This window comes from Cavia porcellus, unplaced genomic scaffold, assembly GCF_034190915.1.
Source record: "Cavia porcellus strain 051 isolate PalLab524CR breed Dunkin Hartley unplaced genomic scaffold, mCavPor4.1 scaffold_14, whole genome shotgun sequence".
Classification (NCBI taxonomy): Eukaryota; Metazoa; Chordata; class Mammalia; order Rodentia; family Caviidae; genus Cavia; species Cavia porcellus.
Window position 1 is genome coordinate 36,755,263 of NW_026947497.1, and position 16,577 is coordinate 36,771,839.

At 39.0% G+C, this 16,577-nt stretch overlaps 1 protein-coding gene across 6 annotated transcripts in view; it reads left to right on the top strand.

Moving 5' to 3' along the window:
• The window catches only part of Slc10a7 (solute carrier family 10 member 7), a 241,857-nt gene that overhangs the window by 185,795 nt on the left and 39,485 nt on the right, over positions 1 to 16,577 (top strand). For all 6 annotated transcript variants that reach the window (XR_010051476.1, XM_063260810.1, XM_013160396.3 and 3 more), the window contains one exon: positions 8,425 to 8,508. Coding sequence is in view for 4 of the 6 variants with exons in the window: in XM_013160396.3 (XP_013015850.1) it covers positions 8,425 to 8,508 (84 nt within the window). In the remaining 2 variants the exon portion in view is untranslated. Of the gene's footprint in view, positions 1 to 8,424; positions 8,509 to 16,577 lie in introns of those variants that run through there.

Genomic DNA, 16,577 nt, shown 5'->3' on the forward strand with positions numbered 1-16,577 from the left:
CACTGTGATAAGGAGACATAGATACACAATGTGTGCACACATACACAAACGTGTATATACACAGTGCATATATACCAGGCTCTCTTCCTAGTTTCACCTTATGGGTCGCTGATCTGTCGCTTCTGTTAGTTTCCATTTCAGTGATTCCTAAATCTGACTGTTTTGAATGCTTCTAACACTGTATCAGAAATCTTATTTTTGCAGGAAGGTAGAATAATGTTTGTTGAGTAACTATTATGGGTACTTTATGCATAATCCCCTGTGACAAGCTTAGCTACCCCTACAGGTGGATATTAACCTCACATTGTATGAGAAAATTTAGATTCAAAGAGGTTTCCTATCTCAGTTGAGACTGCACAGGGGGAAGGACACAGACCATTTCCAACACAGGCATTCTTACCTAAGCGATGCTTGTAGGTGGTACTTATAAAGTCTGCCTCTTAGGAGACACTGTTTTAAGATGTATTATTACTACTCACTGTAATCTAGGTAATGTGGGTGAGACAAAAAAGAATAAGGTATAATTATTTCCTTGAAGAAACTTAAAGCTTACTTGGATAAGCAAGAGTAAAGAACATGAAATAAAATGAGAGGAAGAACTATGTGATTCAGTCTAAGTTTAATAGGATTTCATCAAAGGGGGAAGTCTGGGTCAGTGAGAGAAAGATCTGGGCAGCCTGTGTGTCTACCATCATTACTAGTTTCCCCAGTAATTGGCTGCCTGCGATAGAAAATTCTTCAACTCTTGATCTCTTCACTATAAACAAAAGCAGTGTATACAGCCATTAATGTCATGCATAATACTCTGATTACTTTTATAATGTGTTCCCAATTATGGGTGCATAATTAATGGTTATATGTGCATGAGATGTAGGAAATGTTAATAACAATCATAAAACACGTGAATAGGAACTAGCTATCTGGTTATTCCAGTTACTTCACACTGAACTGCTTTTCTACCTCGTGCCTGAAAATGTTTGTTTCTAAAACAAGAGAAGATAATGCTTTCTCGAAGCTGAGAGTAGCTTCTCTTCTTGCCATGTGTGTAAATCACACAGAGGTTGTTCTCAAGTAGAGAGAATTTTGTGAAGCAAAATAATCTGTGTACCCTGTTACAAGAGCTCATGCCAGGATCACCCCATATATACCCTATTAAATGAGTAAGGGAGAGGGAAAGTAGGGAATAGCAATAGTGAGCAGATTTTAAATGCTGCAGGGGTGACAGAAGTGACATTGATTAACTCCCTTCTCCCTTCTTAAGGACTCAAAGATGCCAGTTCCCTGCAGACTTGAGTGGGGTAAGCTAGGTGGGGTAAGCATCACCTTAGTGTGGCTTCTTGTTGCCCTGTGGCCCACCTCCAGCACCAGCTACTGAGCATGGTCCCCAAGCAGGTGGCTTCCCTGGAGTGGAAAGCCGCTGCTTCCTGGCTACACCCCGTCTTGTGGGTACCCAATCCTAGAGCATCCTTCGGAGCAATACAAACATTTGCTGTATTCACGGGAATATTTAGCAGGCTCTTTGGTTCCTGATCCAGAATCCAGATTGGCAAGATCAATTTTTTGGTGAAGGAATAGAGAACAAAAGTTCACTCCTAGATTACTTTGAGTACCTCTGCCTCTAGCCGTCTGTGTCCTGCAAGGTTTCCCTTTGGGTTAACAGAAGCCAACTTATAGTTCATTTGGGCACATTTCACTGGCCTTTGTGGTTTGAATAACCAGAACCCATGATTGTAGACATTAAATTTCCATGAGTGGTGGATGTAGCTCAGTAGTGTACCTACTTAGTGCACACAAGACCCTGGGTTCAATCACCAACACCACAAAAAATGAATAAATACATGAAATAAAAGAGTAGTTTCCATCAAAGTTATTAAAAGGTGGAATTTTCATTTTATATTTTAAATCAGTATGTAACACACATGAACCTGGAAGACATTAAGAAAAGTAAAATAAGCCAGATACTGTGTGACATAACTTGTATGAAGGAGGAATCTAGAAAATTCAAATTCACAAAAGCAGAATAGGAAATTCATTCCTAGCCTTTGAGGGATAAGAGAGCTGAGGACAAACGCAGTTTTTAAATGAATAAATTCTAGAAACCTAATTATACTGTGGTGACTCCAGTTAATAATAATTTATTGCATGGTTAAATGTATTAACAGATTAAATTTTAAGTATTCTTACCGTACACATAAAAAGGAAATCACAGAAGGTGCTGGAAATGTTAAGTAGCTTGGTTGTGGTAACCATTTCACAGCGTGTATACACAAAAGCATCGTTTGTACACCTTAAATGAATAGTTTTCATCAGTTATACATCAGTAAAGCTGAAAAAAAGATTAACATAAACAGAAGTAAAGCTATATTTTATAGTGTTTTAATCTTTTTAAAAAGACTGTAAAAGCCTATTTTGTGCTTTATCTCTCATGCATTTAGCTATAAAAAGATTACTTCTACTAAATTCTACACTTTTTGTGCAGTGGACAAATTCTAGTTTGAATGCATGCAGTTAATGAAAATGGCTGTTTAACAGCCATATTCCTAATGTTGGTAAAAATCACAGTCATTTTAACATTGAGTTGCTGATGTATCTAATTAAACAATGTTGTATAAATAATCAATTTAGCTTGCATATATCCCTGTGAGATATAAGAATAACAGGAAAAAAAGAAATAAAATAGTAAAAGAGACCATTCTGGTAGGGGTTGGGGAGATTCTTCCTTTTCCGGCCTGAATGCTAGTCTTTATGACAGAAAGAAGACATGGATATTTATTTGTGCGTCTACCAGAAAGTAGTTACCGAAAAGTTAGACCTAGTAGTAAGCAGGTGCCTCTCTCCCTCCTGGTCCCAGGGCTGGGCTCTGTCATGAGACAGGGAGGATAGAAATTGGGCAAGAAGGGAACAAACCCTGCCCTGTGTCTGAAACTGCTGCTTCCTGGCTTTCTAGCAAAAGTGGTTTCACATTGGCCACTCTGCAGTATAAATTTAAATATCTGTTCTTATTTTTTCTCCGTATGTGGTGTTAATGAAAGTGAAGACCAGTCATCAAGGGTGAATTATTTAATGCAATAATGTTTTAATAGCTGAGAAGAGACACAAATAGTGGTGATGCCTGTGGCTAATGGGTTTCCCTGATAGGAGATAAAAGGCCGATTACACAGCAGAGCGAGAGAAGACCTGGTACATTAATGACAATTTACAGGTCAGCTCACTTACAGCAGTGATTGAAAACGCACCATCTGTTTCCTAACGGTCAGTTGATAACTGTGGTTCTGCAGGCAGTCAGCGTCTCTGCATCCCAATTGTCACTTGTCTTTCTGATTCTATTAGTTTGGCTCCATGGTATTTGACTGACCGGACTCCAGGTTCTTCCCAAATGAAATAGTTTCCAAATTAACTGGATTGATGGCAGTTAGTCCTGCTTCCATTCAGCCTTTCTTTGCCAGGTTGGAGAATTCAGCCCTAGTGTGCAAAGGCACTCATTGCATGTATTAGTTTAATGTCTCGGGCAGGGATGTAGCTCAGTGGCACAGCGCTTGCCTGGCAAGCATGAGGTCGTAAGTTCAATTCCTAGTACCTAAAATTAATTAATTAATTAATGTCTCCCTGGTCGTCCTCTGGTGCTGCTTACCTGCCATCCTTGGGACTGTGCAAAAAAGTCACTCTAATAATTTTCTGTGTCCTTGGTCCAAATCAGGACCCTCAGTTGTGAAAGGGTTCTCTGTGTACACACACACACACACACACACACACACACACACACACTCTTTCTCCCTTTCTCTCACACAGTGACAAAAACAAAAGCCCAGCTTGGGCTTTGCTTCTGTCCCGTTCCACCTTCTCAGTGCTCTGTGTCTTATCACTAATAGGCACGGGGCTCTCAAGATGCCATGTGAGGGCTCTGGAACTATACTTCTGGTTTGGATGCTGGTACTATCCCTTTCTGGGAACCCTTGCCCAAGTTGTTTGACTGTTCTGTGGCACTGTTGCCTGGCATGGAAATGGGGTAATAATTAAGCTCACCTCAAGGCATCGCTGTGAGGATTAATCACTCAGCACTCACCATCAGGGCTGCTGTTGTAGTTGTGGGACACAACTGGGTGAGGACAGTCTGATCTTTCCTCAAGTCTGTGAACTAAGTAGGATTTTGTAACTTTCCTGAATAAAGTTGGAAGTATGGAAAGGAAACACTACCAAGCCTCCTTTTCTACCTGTAAATCAGAGTGATTCATCAACTGACACACTTTCATTGAGCACCTACTATGCACTAGATTAGTGGTTCTCAAATTGTAAACCCAGCTCTGCAGCACCAGCAACATGTGAAAAATGTGAATTTTGCCATCTCCCACCATGCTCTATGAGCTTTCTCTATGAGAAACTGAGGATGGGACCAAGCAATGTGTGTTTAACTAGCCCTCCAGATGTTCATTGCTCTGGATGTAAAACATGAACAAGATACGTGTTCTGACTTTGGGGAGCATGCAGACTCTGAGAAAGACAGATTGGTAAAGAAAAACAACCAAGAATTCTGAAAAATACAGTGGAAACCAGACAGCAGTGGTTCACAAAAAAGACAGGGGGCAAGTCAGCACTTCGGAAGGAAGCTGTGAAAAGCGTTCCTAAGCAAGTGTTACTAAAATGGTGTCTTGGAAGAGGACTAGAATGTTTACAGTTATAAGGAAGGAAGATGACATTCCCAGGTGGGCATTCCATGTGATAGGCAAGTATGCTCTGTCCACTGTTCCATCCCCAGCACCTAGAACATTTCCTGGCTCAAAGGAAGGACTCGTGGAACAACTGGACACAAAAGTCCTGAATTCCCCTATACTGAATTTTCATGAGTAAGCATAAGATATTAAAACCAGCATGCCAACCTACTCTTAAGTTTTCTGCTTTAAAGTACTGTGTTTCTACTGTAAATCAGCTGATGAGTGGGTTATTTGTTTAATCTGTCACATCATAAAGCACAGGCTGGCTGTACGAGACATATTGTCTAAATCTGCAGGTAGTTCAGTGAAGCCCAGAGCACTTGCTTGATATGAGCTGACTGTGAACCCGCAGACTTTACCTGCAAGTTATTGATGCTTCTCTTAAGCCCGTTTGTCTTCACAATAGAAAGCACAACAGTTTCCTCATTAAAATAAGAAGAAGCAAATATCCTAGGCAGCATATTTCTTTCTGCTTTAGTTAAGATCAACCCTGCATACAAAATGACTGTGTCTTGTACTTTGTGAGTTATGTTCTCTTGTGCTGCCCTATGCCAGATGCTTGCTCTTCTTTCTTCTGGATGCCAGGGCCCACTTCATAGCATCAGAAACTTTCCCAGGGGTACCTCTGCATCTTCACACTGACCACAGTGACAGGTCTGATAGCCAATTCAAAAGAAAAGACGTAGGCCAAATTAGACTCGAGTAGTAAGGTTTCCTTTCTTTCTAGTAGTAAGGTTTCCATAGTAAGGAAGCTGCCCTGTGGGTCTTCCCCCGCAGAATCCCTGCCATCCCTCTTCTGGCTCTGGGTGCCCAGTTAATGACATCCCTGGTCAGCTTGCCTAGTCCTGTGATCTGGCAAAACTTTATAGGAGGGCAGCTGTAACCTGTGTTTCCAACCAAGTGGCTCAGAAGTCCCAGGCATTCTCAGTGATAAAGGGATACTGGTGGTCATGGACAACCTCCTCCTAACCCAGCGCCTTGTTCCACTGTGCCAAAGGAAAGTGAAGTTTCCAGGCATTTAATATGCCAGTCATCTACGATGTGATGAAGGAAGAGGTTAAAATACAGATTTTTCTGATCCTAAAGTTGAAATGAATGTTGTTTTATTTGTCTGTGCTGATTAGGGAACATAGCTTCGTATGGCTATTCATTTTAAAAAGTTAAACCATTTGTAGAGTTGAGGTAGAAAAAGGAGCTAGAGACACATGAGACTCCAGGTAAGAGCTGTCACCTTCCACATGACGGTTATCACTCTGAATCCTGCTGCCTTTCTCCGAACATTGTAAACCTCCTGAATGGCGCTCTGAGCATGAGACCTTTATTCCTTAATGTTTACATTTCTGTACATCCAGTGCCTTAATTTCACTGTAAAATCCATTTTTTCTTTGTCTCAATCCTTGCCCCAAGAACAAATTTAGGGTTAATATCTGAGGAGAGCATATATGTATTAAGCAACTTATACTACAAGACCATAGTTGTTATAAAATGGAGTGTAATTGTTAGCATTTAAAACTGTGATTTTGCATAAAAACAAACACCTAATAACTACTTAACAATTGGTACTCCAAGAGTCCTGTCCTGCATCCATTTAACTTTTTCTGCTTGACTTCCTTCATTTCTTTATTTTCATTAGTTGTGGCCGGAGGCTGCAGTTTGGGGGTTTGGCTGATAGCAGGGTCGGCATGGAAGTGGGTAGCATTGACCACCAGGCCACAGTGGGCAGATACACTCACAGTATTTTGAGCGCAGAGGTTGGTCTTGAGTATGGGGACAGGACTTTCACAGACATAAAGGACAGAGAAAATATTCTGGTATTTATGTAAGGGTTAATGAAGACACTGATCCCTCATCATTTCACCCTGAGATGATGACTTCACTGATCTAAATATTTGATTTGATACTTCGTACCTCAGTCATCACAGCTGCAGTATCCTTTCACAGAGTCATTGTCCAACATTAGTTCCAATTTTAAGTAAGAGTAGGAAATCTGAAAATTGGGTTTGATCCATACAGGCAAGGTGAGTAGTAATCTTCCAGAGCCAGGGAGATGATTACTGATGGTTTGGGAGAACCTTGCTGCATCAGAACTCCAGAAACAGGCAAACCTTTGTGAATGAGGCTCTGGTTTGTCCAGAGAGATTTGAAAGCTGGAAAGAGATATTGAAAAGCATCACAAAGTTCATGGGAAGATGAGCACTTCCTTGGCGGCTGGGGATAGTGAGCGTGCAATTGTGCGTGGTTAAACACTCCTGTCCTGCAGGAATCTTCATGAACCCCAGATTGCAACTGTAGCCAAGAAAGAATCCAAAAAACAAAGGAGGAGAGAAAATAGGAGTTATGAACCATGTCAAGGAATACAAGTTTAAGAGAAGTATATTGAAATTTTAGAATGTGGAATTTATAGATGAGGGAATACCACTGTGCCATGAAGACGCATAAAACTTTGAGACCATGATGTTAGGTAAAATGAGTCAGCTTAAATATCACATCTTATTTCTCTTATTATATTATCTTATTTCTCTTATTGGAGAAACTCAGAATATGAAGAGAAAAATAAAAGGCAGATAATAGCAAATAGGAAAATAAATCTTTTTTAATAAGGGAAGAGGAATAAGAAAGTGAGAGAGAAGAGAAGGAAGGGAGGAGAAGGGGATAAAAAAATAAGATGTGTTCTGTATGTGTATGAAATCCCCAGAGCAATGTAACCATTCTGTACTGTAAACAGACTCTAATACAAAATAAACATTGGAAAAATAAAACATTGTTATGTTTTAGGACTCCCAATTTGCTAGACCTTGTGTCAGAATAAATTATAAAGGATCTAATATTCATTGTCTTTGACTTGAAGAAGTGAAAAAGTTAGAAATTATTTCAAATGCATAAGTAATAATGTTATGAAAAGCAGATGAGATACGTACAGATAAAATAAAAATCATAAATTATGATTATAGATGAATATAATGCTATATGACAATAGAGAACAATTTTACTGTTCAGAAGTATGTTTAATAATAAATAATTTAAGCTGGTTATGAATCAGTAGTAAAATCATTTTTCCTTATCATAGTCTCCTAGTTGAAATCATTTCTAAAGTTCTTACTGGTCTATTTTGTGTAAATTTAGAAAATTATAGAGAACTTTATTTACAAGATGTGATCAGAAAATACAGTGGAAGTTTAAATTGAAAATACTACAATATAATACACATTGTCATTAATCCACTCAAAATACTTCCCCTTACCTCAGCCACACTTAGCCCATTATTCCTGTCACTTTCTGAAGCAGTTCTAGACATCTTCTTTCATGACTATCTTTAGTTGCACTGTCAGGACTACCTTGATGTTCAGAATGGAGTCAAAACAAATCCTTTACTTTCCATGATCACTTTGATTTTGGGGAGGAGCCCGAGTCAGTGCCAGACTTGGTAAATGAGGGGGGTGAGGACGCACCATAACATTTAAGAGGACTTCCAGAACTACTTCAGAAAGGGGCATGAACTGTGGGGTAGGTGTGTTCAAACAAAGGGGCCAGAGTCCGAGGGGGTTAACATTCAGTGCATTGTTTAATCACACCGTGAACTCTGTGTTGATCTGTACTAGCAAGATGTATGTGATAGAAATTTATTGAAATGAAATTCATATATTACATTGTTTAATTAATGACAAAACTTCATAACTGACTCAAAGTAATTGTAACTCCTGCTTTCTTTTTACAGCTTGGCTCATCCTCTTCTGTGCCTTTTACATCTATTTTTTCTCAACTTTTTATGACTGTTGTGGTTCCTCTCATTATTGGACAGGTAAGTTCTCCAATTTGTAGCCCTTTGTTTCTTCATAGATCAAATTGTGAATTTTCATGTAAGGTAGGTAAATTGAGAGAAATGATATTTGTGGGGAAAAAACAACTAATTGAAAATATATGACTGAAAATACAGACTCATACCACAAAATTCTCATCTTTTAATTTTTAAATTAATATTAATCTGCTTTTAGCTGAATATAGGATTCCCAGACAGAATCTAAAAACTGAATCTTAAAAGACTCAGAAAAAGTTCTTTTAGCTTAGCTTTTCATAACAGCATATAAAAAACATAATTTAATTATATGCATATGAACTGTAAAACAAGGTTTTCATTGGTTGATCGGTTGGTTTGTTGTAAATCTTAGGAAGCTGTCGTAATGGAGAACAGAACTTAATGTGCCACTTAAATGAGTGAATCTGAGAGGAGCAGTGTGTGACTGAAAGCACCGATTTGGTAACACCAGACCATAGACTTAGGTGCTACCTTTCATCTGCATGTGACCTTAGACAAGTCACTTACTTTCCCTAACTTCAGGATCATGATGAATAAATAGTTAGTGATGGTACCAATTGTAAAATATTTTGAGGATTCAGTGAACTAAATTCACAATGAAGTTCTTGGCATAGAGCCTGATACAGGCTTCTCAAGAGCTTTTTTTCATCACCATCCTCATCACCAGCACAGTGATCCTCAGATTGTCTGCAAAGGCCGCACAGAAAGCGCATAGAAGGTATTTACAGGCTGGTTAGTGTCGGGTTCTCTAGATGGCAGAATCTGAGACCGAGGTTTCTATGCAGAGTTGTACAGGGCTGTACCTATAGGCGGGAGGAGAAAGTTGGATAGGATGACATCTTCCCCCCAAAGGTTTCCCTGGGTTCCATGGAGCCCTAGAGCAGAAAGGACCCCTCGAGTTGTGCTGCTGTAAGGCAGGGGCACCTGCCCTTTATATTCCTGCCCTGAGAGCTCAAGAGAGACTGGTTCCCTCCCTCCCACTGAGGGCTGTGAGGAGAGGAACTCACCTGGATCTTTCATCCCAGCAACCCTCCCGGCACTTGTAGGAATTTCTAGCAAGATGGGTCTGTCTGCTCAGCACACCACAGTATCAGTATGTGGGCTTTATTTTCTAAACTTTTAATTTTATATTCAGAAAAGTGGCTCAAATGGCAAAAATGGGCAAGATTTAAAAGTGCTCAAAGAATACTATTCAATTAAATATAAAATAGTACTTGCAAAAAATACTTCCTCCACAGTGTGAAACTGATATTTCATCCCCTGCCTACTTTTCCTGCCTCTTCGTTCCCTGGCTTTTACTCAGTTCCTCCTGTCCTTTCTGTTTACAGTGTCTCTATGCGGACCCTCCCACCTGAGATTATTACTCATCTGACTCTTTAATTCAAACTTTCTTTGAAAAATCTGATATATGTCTCCCTGCTTATTCTTAGATGCAGCACATTATTTGATTTCTTTCTTGGCTTTTCAGATAGATAGATAGATAGATAGATAGATAGATAGATAGATAGATAGATATCCTTCTGTATGCTTTCTGGTTTTTGCCTCCATTAGGCTATAAGCTTTATGAGTATAGGAACCTTAATTGCTTTCTTTACTGTTACATTCCCAGATTATAGGTACCCAACAAATTGTATTAAGTGAGGAAGTGAAAAAATGAGTGATTGAGGTTCTATGATTCATATGAGATTTTCCCCCTTAATGAGACATAACTGAATCTACCTGTCCTCCTCATCTTGGCACAGTTTAAGCCTTGGATAGCATTAGTTTAAATACATACTTATTTTCTTGGTTCACAAAATAACTCCACTAATAACTCCACATTTAATAACTTCATTAAATAGTGATACCTTGAAGTACACAGTTCTTCTTTCTTGAAAATATCTCTGTTAAGAAACACTTGACTTAAAACAGGGACAAAAACAAAAAACCCATTTATATAATTAGAAAATATTTATCCAGACAGAATAATGAATTGTTCATTTGCTTATCCTTTGTGTGAACAATAGTAAATTATAAAGTAATAAAGATAGTCACAAAGTAATGTATGTAGTTGCCTTGAAGTAATGTAGGTACCAATGTACTTTGGCACCATTCTTCAATGAGGAAACTTATATGCTTTCATCTGCCTACCCCATCTCTTTGTATTGTAGTCTTAAGGAGTAACAATCACCAACCCTAGTCTCCATGTCTGGAATCCATCAGTCAGCCTTGCCTCCTCCCTCTCCTTGCATCCTTTCCCAGGCAGACACTAAGTGTCACCATTTCTGCCCCAGAAATCATTCACATCTGGCACCTGAGTTCACACTGCCAGAGGGTGGCAAACTTCTAAATTATCATTCCTCCCAAACTTGTTTCTCTGCTGACTCTCCTCTGATTCCTGTCCACTGTCTTTACCACCTCCACAGTAGTCCTAAGAAATGAATCAGATCATGTTATTGTTTTCCTTTACTGTTCTCCATGGCTCCCTATCTGCCCCACAAAGCCCTACATGGTTTGGTCCCAACCCACACTCCCCTAATATGGACTCCTCTTTTGTCATGCTGTATTCATTCTCTCACTTGAACATGCTGTCACTGCTCTATGCTTTTATCATCTTGTCCCCATCTTTTCTGACTGTACTCATGCCAGAGTTTGAACATTGGGCTTCCCTGAAATTTTCTTTACTACCTTAATTAGTTGATTATCCTTAGTCTAAGTCTCTTACAAAGTCTTAGAACATGAGTAAGATGTAGACAATTTTTTTGCGAGAGTACCACACACATTTCTCAAGTCCAGCTGCCAGTGGAGTCCTTGTTGCCAACTGAAAGCTCCTTCACCTGGGCTTTACTATCTGAATTTCTATCAGCGTTCAGTGCTTCTAAGCTCTAACCAGAATCTCCTGTCAAGCTTGGCTACAGTATGCTGTAGCCACTCTAGCTAGTATCTCCGAACCTTTTCAAACTTCTCTCACAAGCCAGTTCCCAAGGCTTCTAAAGTACGTGGTTAAATAATTGTCATACATAGCAACATCCTCATTCCTGATACAGAAGTCTGTCTTAGGCATCCTCCTCATTGCTGGACATAATACTTGGCAACCACAACTTAAAAGAGAAAAGGTTTATTTTGGCTCACAGTTACAAGTTACAAGTCCGTGACTGGTAAGCTCAGACACAGAAATGGCGTAACGGAGGGGCCTTGCATGGAGAAAAACTGTTCGCCTCATGGTGTCCAAAAGAGACAGAATAAAAGGAGCAACCAGGAAGGGGATATACCCTTCCAGATCACATCCCACTGTAGCATCTCTTCTGACCAGACCCTGCTCCTAACAGCACAGTTAGCTAGGACTCATCATTGAATTAATCACTAAGAGTATAGTGCGCCCATGATCCAATCATCTTCCAGACACTTTAGGGCTGACACCTGAGCTCTAAACCAAAGCAGATTGAACAGATTCAATATATCAGACAAATAATCTAGTTTTGTGACCTATTCTGAGTCACGAAAATGTGCTGCCTGTGGCTACTGTTTTTCTAAAGAAGTCTCTGGAGCAGCTGTCGTAACTCAAAACCTCTGGCCAGGTATCTGCCTTTAGAAAGCTGTGTCACTTTGGTGTATAAGAGAAGATATGTGTTCCCCTTCTGTGTCTTCGCAGAGCTGTGTGAACTACATGACACATTACTCAGGCAGTAATGCCAGTGACAGGAAGTGCATATAAACACAGATGAAGCTTCACTCGCCTGCCTGCTGTGCACTTCCGACCGTGCAGCCCGGTTCCTAACCAGTCACAGACTGGTACAGGGCTGTCACTCTGGGGCTTAGGGACCCACACTTAAAGTGCTAGACTACTTTTTATACCCAATGTAATGTGAATGCTATATAAATAGTTATCATTGCTATATTGTTTAGGGAATGATGACGAAAAAGAAAAAAGTATACTGATTCACTATAGTGGCAGGTTTGTTTGTTTGCTTTCAAATATTTTTACTTCCAGATTAGTTGATGTAGAACCTGTGGATTTAGAGGGCCAACAGTATGTAACTTTATAGAACATCTGTTGATGGAAAAAATAGAATATTAAAACTTACATGAAAGAAAACCCGCATTTTTCAGCACTCTCTCTTGGTTTTGATCTCTGAATGGCCTGTGCTGTTCCTAGCCTATAAGAGCTCTAAGATAAGAGACAGGCGGTACAGGAACAGATCCTGTGATACAGATGCTGCTCCATGAGAATGTTCCTCAGGTACCCAAGAACTGTAGGGAAGGATGAGCCTCTCAACAAGCAAGGGTTTCCAGACAACTTTGCACCTCAAACCCCTGCCCTATAACCATCCCCTCACAGGATCCTGGCCTACAATTGTATAGCTAACACATGGTGCAATGATACTGCATTTCAAAGATACATCACCATCTTACAGCCACTATGGGTTTGGATATTGTTACTGATGCTTTGCTTGACAGGGGGTAAATATGGCGTATCTAATGACCAGTGAAGTGTCAGCTCCAGCAGGAGGCCTGTTTGATCTTGATGATCATCTCAGAGAGCTCCTTTCAGAAGCACCACCTCCACATCTTATCAGCCCATGTACTCTGCAGTATTTCTTAAACCTCATCAAGAATCCCAATGGATGGGCCTTACTATCGATCTAGAACCATCTTTCCTCTTCCTGCCCAGCTGAGTCTCCATCTTCTGCCATTGCAATCAATCCTTCACATTTGTCCTCCACTCCTTGCTCCCTTTTTCCCTTTAGTGTACTGCTCAGAAAGGCCCGGTCCTGGCTAAACTCGAATGCGGCCTAGCTGATGATTTCTGCACTTCCTCAGTCTCTTCACTCCCCGCAGCCACGTTCCCTCCTCAAGCCTCTGCACTGCCTCCTCCCTGTGCATGGAATACCTTGCCGCTTTAGCCGCCAGAGAAAGACCCTCCTCACGCTCTTCAAGTGGCTTCCCCACTGCCACTCCATCACCCTCACCAAGTTTACATTTCTGCCTATTCTCTTTCAGTACCTGCAGCTAGAATGTCAGCTCCAGGAGAGCAGAGACCCTGTCTGCCTAGTTCATGTCTCTTCTGTTCTAAATGGTGCGGTGTGGCATTTGATAACTTCTTGGACATGCTCATAGGTTCTAGTCCAGCTAAAACACATACCTGGTGACACAGGCTAGTTTCTCAGTTGTAGCTAGACCACCAAATTACAAACAAAGTATTTCCATAGATTGTTATATACATTTTTTCAAAATGAGATTTTTTTTTTTTTTTTTTTTTTTTTTGGTCATTACCTTTTAGTAGCAACCAAAGAGAAAAGAAAAATACTGGGAGTATGAGCTGAGTAAATTTCTGTTAACCTTTTAGTAATAATATAACTTCATCATTCACTCTTGATTCACAATAACTCTTGATTTATATTTCTAAGAGTGAATTTTATTTTTGAGTGTTTTTTCCATATAGTACTTCATTTTGGTTGAGGTCATCCTGTACTGGCTTCAACATGACAGGAGGCCTGGTCTGGTCTTTGTCACTGTTTGCTGCATGCAAGAACTCTAGGCCGGCCTGTCTCTCTTTTTCTCTCTCTCTTTCTGTCTGTCTGTCTGTCTGTCTTTCTCTCTTTTTTCTTTCTTTCTTTCTTTCTTTCTTTCTTTCTTTCTTTCTTTCTTTCTTTCTTTCTTTCTTGTTTTTCACTTTACCGTATTTTATTAGTACTTGTTTCTAATTCACACAGTTTACAATCATCTTGGGGAGTATTTACAAGTTCATATTGCAGCGTGTTTTACTTTGTTGTCTTCGGACAAGAGATGTTATATCCTATACCCTAAAGGTGCTGTGACTCTAAGAGGAATCTTTCCAAATATGGTTAAGATTGCTTCTTCTGAAATTCTAGAAAGAAATAAAATTTGTGGTATGGCAGTATTTCCCATACTCTATAGACAAACACTTTTAATAAACCTAAGTGCTTATTTGATGTACTTATTTGTACTTACAAGTACTTATGCGTTATATTTATGTAATTTTTGTGGGGTTCTTTGGGGGGGGGTTGAGAAAGGGTCTTGCTATGCAGAGTTCAGGCCACTCTTAAACTCTTCTATGTAGCCCAGGCTGGCTTCAAACTTATCACAATCCTCAAACTCCACCTCCCGAGTGCTGGAACTACAGACGTGTGCCACCTTGCCCAGTTATTTAAGGTCATTTTATAAATAAACATTAATCAAATAGAATTCCCATTGCCTTTCATTATTTTCTGTCACTTTGAATATAGTTTTTAAAGCAGCACACTGCTTTTCTCCTATAAATTAATAACAAAAAAAGCATGTTTATACATTATCATTCATGCATTCTCTGGTCTTCCATTGGTGATTGGTTTCACAGCTTGAGATTGACCTTTCACATTAAGTAAGATTCAGCTAAAACCAAAGATGGTGTTATTAATGCTAGTAAAATTTTGTACTTATAGAATTATATTAGATATGAGCTGTTTTTACTTCTTTGTGTGAGCTATATTGAGAGAAAAGTAGCTGTTACATTATATGGTTGGATGTATCGATAAGCACTGCCTCACCTAACTGGAACTTGGATATAAGAACAGGGGTCATTTACCATGTATGAGCTCTCTTTCTAAAGAATTTCAGAATTATTTAATTACTTAAATCTTCCTATAACTATTGTTATATCCACTTTACAGATAAAGCAAAAGTAAGTTAATAAATTTGCCCAACACTGCAAAGTAAGGTGTGGAGCTAGCATTCAAGGTCTAGCACCCCCAGCTCCAGAAGTCATACCTTGACCTCTATGCTGTGCTCGCTCTGGAAACAGAGGTCTGTTTCTACTCATCTACCTGACTAGTTTTTTAATATTTTATGCAAGTTTGGGGACTCTCTGTGCCTCTGTTTTCAAGTGTAAACTTTGCAAGATAGTATTTGTAACTCTTTCTCATATGAGTAAAATAAAATAATAGGAAAAACTTTCAGAAAGTGAAGTAGTTAATGCATGTTGTTGAAATCATTTATTTTTATTTACACTTTCTACAAAATATTACTTTGAATTTAATAAATACTTAATAGGTTATTTTTAAAGGAAAGTCTTATGCAAATTGGACTTGATTTCACATGTTTCAACAGGGTATTAATGAAGAGACGAAATACTTTATGAAAATATATAGGTTTAGTGCAATCAAGGATAAAAATTAAAGACAGTCTCTGAAGCCACCTTGAATAAAAATAAATTTAAAATTCAGGTTTAACATGAAAAATTATGTATCATATATCTTCACTCAAAAGCTCATTTGTAAATGTAAGGATAGAGTAGAAATAAAATGCAGGGAAATACCTTGACAAGAAAATTAAGGAAAGTAAAGTGACGGATCTTCTACTTCACAGTCACCTTGGTGTACACACATTCCTCATGTGAGACATGTCATTTTCACAGCTTCCCAACTTGGAGGTGGTGTGGTAATTGATATGTAACTCAGCTTATTAGAAGTGCAGAGATTTAAGTTTCCCTTTAGCCTGTCTTGCTGCTTTATTTAAAATAAAATCAAAATGCTGAAGGTGAGACAATAAAAAGCTTCTTAATAAAAAGCTTCTTATAGAAGTTTTTTTTTTCTTCACAGGGAAAAGTGAACAAATTAGTGAGGATTTGACATTTAATTTTTAATGCTTAAATTTTACTTAATACCTAAAAGAATTAGTATAATTCTGAAGACGTGTGTGGCTACATCACTGGAGTAGCTTCTCTTCCTAATTTGGGTTATATTTTTTCTCAAGAGAAAATTCTAAGACATCTATCTATTAGGTTGTATTAGTCTATATCTAACAGGATCTTATTTCCTATCATGCCATTCAAATTTTCTATAAGGCAAAAGGTTTGGAAAATTTTAAAAGGTCATTAATTCTTAACAAATGAGCAATCAGCGTGTTGAAAGTTCAGTTGCTGAACTGAAAGATGAGGTTCCTGGAGTTTATAGCCAAAGCACATCTTTGAAGCACGTCAGCTGTGCTTCACCCAGTTTTGTTTATGAAACTTTTTCACACTTTTCTAGCTACACAGTGCAGAGCAGATGCTTTGTGAATTTAATTTTAGAGAAAGA